Source organism: Sesamum indicum, linkage group LG11 (assembly GCF_000512975.1).
Source record: "Sesamum indicum cultivar Zhongzhi No. 13 linkage group LG11, S_indicum_v1.0, whole genome shotgun sequence".
Lineage (NCBI taxonomy): Eukaryota > Viridiplantae > Streptophyta > Magnoliopsida > Lamiales > Pedaliaceae > Sesamum > Sesamum indicum.
Genome location: NC_026155.1, coordinates 7,457,815 through 7,463,884, shown reverse-complemented (window position 1 = coordinate 7,463,884; position 6,070 = coordinate 7,457,815). Strand labels below are relative to the sequence as shown.

The 6,070-nt window shown below is 50.1% G+C and overlaps 1 protein-coding gene across 1 annotated transcript; it reads left to right on the top strand.

Annotated features, from left to right (window-relative positions):
• Nucleotides 2,937-5,075, top strand: LOC105173812. Its single transcript, XM_011095691.1, has one exon. It carries the CDS (start codon nucleotides 2,937-2,939, stop codon nucleotides 5,073-5,075), a length of 2,139 nt encoding a protein of 712 aa, XP_011093993.1.

The window sequence follows — 6,070 nt, the reverse complement described above, 5'->3', positions numbered from 1 at the left end:
TCGATCAGCGGTGAGATCGTCTCAGGAGATCGAATAATTCGACCCGGATCAGTTGGCGCCGTCTGTGGGAAATTCTGAGAATTTTTTGTCATTATGGAGGGTTCATCGAGGAGAAATGCTGCTGAAGAGGAGACACCCAGGAAAGGAACAGGTGCAACCATCCAAATCACTCCGGACGAGTTGCAAAGAATGATAGACGAAGCAAGCCGAAAAGCAATCGTAGAATACGAAAGGAGAACAGCGACCCCCCTGGTCAAAGAAACTGCTAGAAGACAGTTATTTGAAAATGTGGAGCCAATAAGAGAGTCAAGGGTGCAAGGAGAACATGAACATCGCAGTAAGCGACCGGCATCGTCCGATGCAGGCTCCAGCAGCCACGGACGCGCGAAAAGAAGAGAGCCGGTGATATCCAGGGCCGAAGTGGAAAGCGTAGGCAAACAGATACACAGCCTAAATAAACAGATTGACGAGTTGAAGAAGCGGGGGGAGATTGTCTCGCAGAACAAGAACTCCCCTTTCTGTAACGACATCCTCGTTCAGACCGTCGAGCCGGGGTTCAGGGTACCCGATCTGAGGAGATATGATGGGATGAGAGACCCCCAGGAGCACGTGGCCGCCTTCGAAATGGTGATGAATCTTTACGGACAATCAGCCCCGATAATGGCAAAATTGTTCGCGACCACACTCACGGGAAAAGCTCAAGAGTGGTTCACAAACCTACCCCGAGGAAGCATCGAATCCTACGAACAGCTCGTGCAAAAATTCAACTTCCATTTTGCGAGCAAGAAGAAACAGAAGAGGTCCGCTACACATCTCTTCAACATCCGACAGAGAGAAGACGAAACATTGAAAAACATCATGGGTCGGTTCAATAATGAGACTCTGGAGGTGCAAGAGTTGAGGATCGATATGCTCGTGAGCGTCCTCATTCACGGACTCAGGAAGAGCTCTTTCGCATCTGCCCTCGCACGAGATCCACCCACCGATGTCGAGCAGTTAATGGCGATAGCACAAAAATATATCGACGAAGAGGAGATGAACGCGATGAAAGATTCGGAACGAAGGGAGCGGGAGTACATCCCCAGGCGACCTCAGGAGGGCAGGCGAGGAGGAAATGACAAACCGAAAACAGAGAAATGGAAGGAGCCCAAGTACGTGCCGAAATACCACAATTACACTCCTTTGGCCATGTCTCGAGAGAAGGCCCTGATGATGGTAGAGAATGCCGACGTGCTGAAATGGCCAAGACATACGAGATACACCCCCTCCAAGAAAACTTCTAACAAATACTGTCGCTTCCACCGGGAGAGGGGACATAATACAAAGGAGTGCTATCAGCTGAAAGATGAGATCGAAAGGCTTGTTAGACAGGAGCATTTCCGAGATCGCGTGCCCCCGAATTGTAGAATCGGAGGGGAAGGTAGGAGGAGCAGGTCGAGAAGCCGTGACCGCGACAGAAACCAGGGTCCATCAAAGACCGACAGGGCCCCGATGGGCGGGAGCAATGCCCCCACCAAGGGTGTTATATACACGATCGCGGGAGGATCGACTGCGGGAGATTCGAGTCGAACACGGAAGAGATGCGCCCGGACAGCCGGATCGGTTAGGGAGAAGGAATTCGTGCTGAAGGTGGAGGACGAAGAGGCCATCTCATTCAACAGCTCGGATAGATTGAAGGAGAGTGGAGAACAGAATGACCCCATGGTCGTCAAACTAGATATCGCGAATTTCACCGTTCACAAAGTGTTGATCGATAGTGGGAGCTCAGCGGACATCATTTTCAAAAATGTGGTGGATCGGATGGGGCTAGAGAACGCGAGGCTGGAACCTGTAAAAACCCCGCTAGTCGGCTTCGGGGGAAGCGAAGTGGCCTCACTAGGGACGATTGAGCTGCCAGTGTCCATGGGAGAGGAGCCAAAAAGAAAAACTTTGATGGTCAAATTCTTGGTGGTAGATACTCCTTTCACATACAATGTCATACTGGGACGGCCGGGGTTGAACTCGTTCCGGGCGGTCATCTCCACGTACCATATGAAGATGAAATTCCCCACTGAATATGGAATCGGGGAAGTCTCGTGCGACCAAAAGGAGGCTCGCAAATGCTACAACTTGTCGATAAAGGGGGAGCCGAGGTCGAAGAAACAGAAGGTCAGGGAGGACGCGGAGCCCCGACCGTATGAAGCTGAACACTTGAAACCCAGTGAGGAATACAAGGCTATTCAGCTCGCAACAGAGGATCCCAGCAAGACGACCAGGATAGGGTCCAGCATGAACGAGGGAGAGATGGCCATGATCGACTTCCTATGGAAAAACGCAGACATATTCGCATGGAGCCCATCAGATTTCACCGGGATTGACCCGGAGGTCATTGTACACCGATTGAACGTAGACCCCACTGCTCGACCTGTGCAGCAGAGGAAGAGAACTTTCAGCAATGATAAGAACGATGCTATCAGGCAAGAGGTCGAGAAGCTGCTGAAAGCTGGATATATATCGGAAGTCCAGTACACGAATTGGCTTTCCAATGTAGTACTTGTCCCGAAGTCTTCAGGAAAATGGCGGATGTGTGTGGATTTCACGGATCTGAACAAGGCTTGCCCTAAAGACCCGTACCCGCTGCCTCGGATCGATACCATGGTGGATTCTACCGCTGGATTCGAACTCTTTTCGATGATGGATGCATACCAAGGATATCACCAGATCCAACTGGCAGAAGAGGATAGAGACAAAACCTCCTTCGTCACAGATAAGGGGATTTATTGCTACAACATGATGCCGTTCGGACTGAAGAACGCGGGTGCGACCTACCAACGATTGGTTAATAAGATGTTCGGTGATCTGCTCGCGAAAACCATGGAGGTATACGTCGATGACATGCTGGTCAAGAGTAAGAGATCACAGACCACATCAAAGATCTCTCTCAGGCGTTCAGTATAATGAGGTCGCACGGAATAAAGCTCAACCCGGACAAGTGCACCTTTGGAGTGACAGGAGGGAAGTTTTTGGGATACATGATCAGCGAACGAGGGATAGAGGCGAACCCAGAAAAAATTCAAGCTATAATGGGCCTGAGATCACCCAATTCGGTCAAAGAGGTGCAGAAGCTCACGGGAAAGATCGCATCCTTGAGCAGATTTATATCTCGATCGGCCGATAGAAGCTTGCCGTTTTTCAAGATCTTGCGGAAGCCTAAAAATTTCATGTGGACACCAGAGTGCGATCAGGCTCTGCAAGAGTTGAAGGAATACCTCACAAAGCCTCCGTTGCTCGCAAACCCGAAGGAAGGGGAGACTTTATTCTTATACCTAGGGGTGTCCGAAAATGCGGTCAGCTCAGTGCTGGTGAGGGAGGAGACCAGTAATCAAAATTCGGTGTATTATGTTAGCAAAATGCTCCAGGGGGCTGAATCACGATATTCGGAGATGGAAAAACTAGCCCTCGCCCTAGTTGTAACAGCTCGAAAACTACGGCCATATTTCCAGTCGCACAAGGTGGTGGTATTGACGAACCATCCTCTCAAACACGTGATGTCACGACCCGAAGCATCAGGAAGGCTAATTGAGTGGGCGGTAGAATTGGGACAGCACGACATTGAGTATCAACCCAGAACGGCCCAGAAAGCGCAGGTGCTAGCGGATTTTGTGACGGAGTTAATAGGCGACCAAGAACGACCCGGAACGCTCGAACAGCCTTGTTCGAAATGGATGCTGCATGTCGATGGGTCTTCCAACGCGAATAATGGAGGAGTGGGCATATTGATCCAAGGACCCGAGGGTGTCGAGATAGAAGTGGCTGCTCGACTATCATTCCCAGTAACAAACAATGAAGCGGAATACGAGGCATTGGTACTAGGGCTGGAGCTAGCATATGAGGCAGGCGCTCGCGATCTGGAGGTTTTCACCGACTCACAGCTGATCGCTATGCAAATTGAAGGAGCATACAAGACGAGAGAGAGAACCATGACACAGTATAAAGAGATCGCGCAACGATTGATGAGAAAGTTTAGTGGATGTTCGGTTTCACAAGTTCCCCGAGCAGAAAACGACAAAGCGGATGCTCTGTCAAAATTTGGTGCGGCAATGGATGGAATTCGGGATCGCAAAATCACAGCCCTAGTATGCGAGCAGTCGGGTCTCGCGGGCAGATCAGAAGTCCAGGTCGTTTCAACGACGGGATCTTGGATGAGCGAAATCGTAGGCTACCTTGAGGAGGGTACTTTGCCTTGCGACCCGGTGGCAGCCAAAAGACTCAAATTTTGGGCTGCTCGATTCACACTGTTGGAGGGCCAGCTATACAAGAGGACGGTGGACGGCCCTCTCTTGAAATGCTTGGACGAAGAGAGGGCCATGTATGTGATGCGGGAAATACATGAAGGAAGCTGTGGCAATCATTCCGGGGCGAGATCGCTGGCTCAGAAAGTGATGCGACAGGGATATTTCTGGCCCACCCTAGTCGAAGACTCAAAGAACTTGGTGAGAAAATGCGAAAGCTGCCAGAAGTATGCTTCCTTAATACATCAGCCCGCGACCCCAATGGAACCAATCAAGATAGCGTGCCCATTCGACCAGTGGGGAATTGATATCGTGGGACCCTTTCCACCCGCGCAAGCTCAGAAGAAGTTCATCATCGTAGCGGTCGAATATTTCTCCAAGTGGGTCGAAGCGGAGGCGGTGGCCAAAATATCCGAGAAGGAAGTTATCAACTTCATCTGGAAGAACATCATATGCAGATTTGGTATACCCAGGATACTGATATCCGATAACGGTACGCAATTCCAAGGCAGGAAGATCACGGAATGGTGCAAAGAGCTCAAGATCGCACAACATTTCATGGCAGTCGCGAACCATGAGGCGAATGGGCAGACCGAGGTGACCAATCGGACAATCTTGCAACACTTGAAGACGCGCCTCGAGAGCAAGGGATCGTGGGTGGACGAACTGCCCGGGGTCCTGTGGGCCTATCGCACGACACCACGAACCGCTACGGGCGAGACCCCTTTCTGCTTAGTATACGGGACCGAAGCCATCATCCCAGCCGAAATTGGGGAGGAAATCGCAAAGAGTCATGCAATATGAACCCGAGGCGAACCGAGCCGAACGAAGCTTCGACCTTACTGTCATCGAGGAAAAGAGGGAGGCTGCATATGCCAGAATCTTACATCACAAGGGCCTAATGATGAAGAGCCACAATCGTAGAATTCGACCCCGCCAGCTGCAGGTGGGAGACCTCGTACTGAAGAAAGTGGAGGCGTCAAAACATGTGGGGAAGCTAGAGCCGCCCTGGGAGGGCCCTTACAAGGTAGTCGAGATCAGAAAGAAGGGTACATACAGGTTGCAAGACATGCAGGGTCGCGATCTACCACGCCCTTGGAACATACAGAACTTGAAGAAGTTCTATGCCTGAAGCTAGGAGCCTGTGAAAGGCCACCAACTGACTGATCGAACAAGGAGCCTGTGAAAGGCCATCAACTGAAGGATCGAAAGGCCACCAACTGACTGATCGAACAAGGAGCCTGTGAAAGGCCATCAACTGAAGGATCGAACAAGGAGACTGCGAAAGGCCATCAACTGAAAGATCGAACAAGGAGCCTGCGAAAGGCCATCAACTGAAAGATTCGAACAAGGAGCTGTGAAAGGCCATCAACTGAAGGATCGAACAAGGAGCCTGTGAAAGGCCACCAACTGACTGATCGAACAAGGAGCCTGTGAAAGGCCATCAATTGAAGGATCGAACAAGGAGCCTGCGAAAGGCCATCAACGAGAAGACCGAACAAAAAAAACTGTACGTGGAGAGTTCTAGCAGATTACTAATTGTATATTCCCAAGGTTAGGAAGATCGTGTCCATGTTAAACATTGCATTATTGAGGATTTGTAACTTTTGTAATTTACCCAACGGGATTTATCAAATTTTCTTTGTTTTGTGCTTACATTCGTGCGTACATTACTATTATTATTCACTACTAAACGCGTCCAATAAGCGATCTGAAAAAGACGCACTCAACCAAAATGCGAACTGAAAAAGACGCGTCCAATATGCGATCTGAAAAAGACGCACTCAAGCAAAACGCGA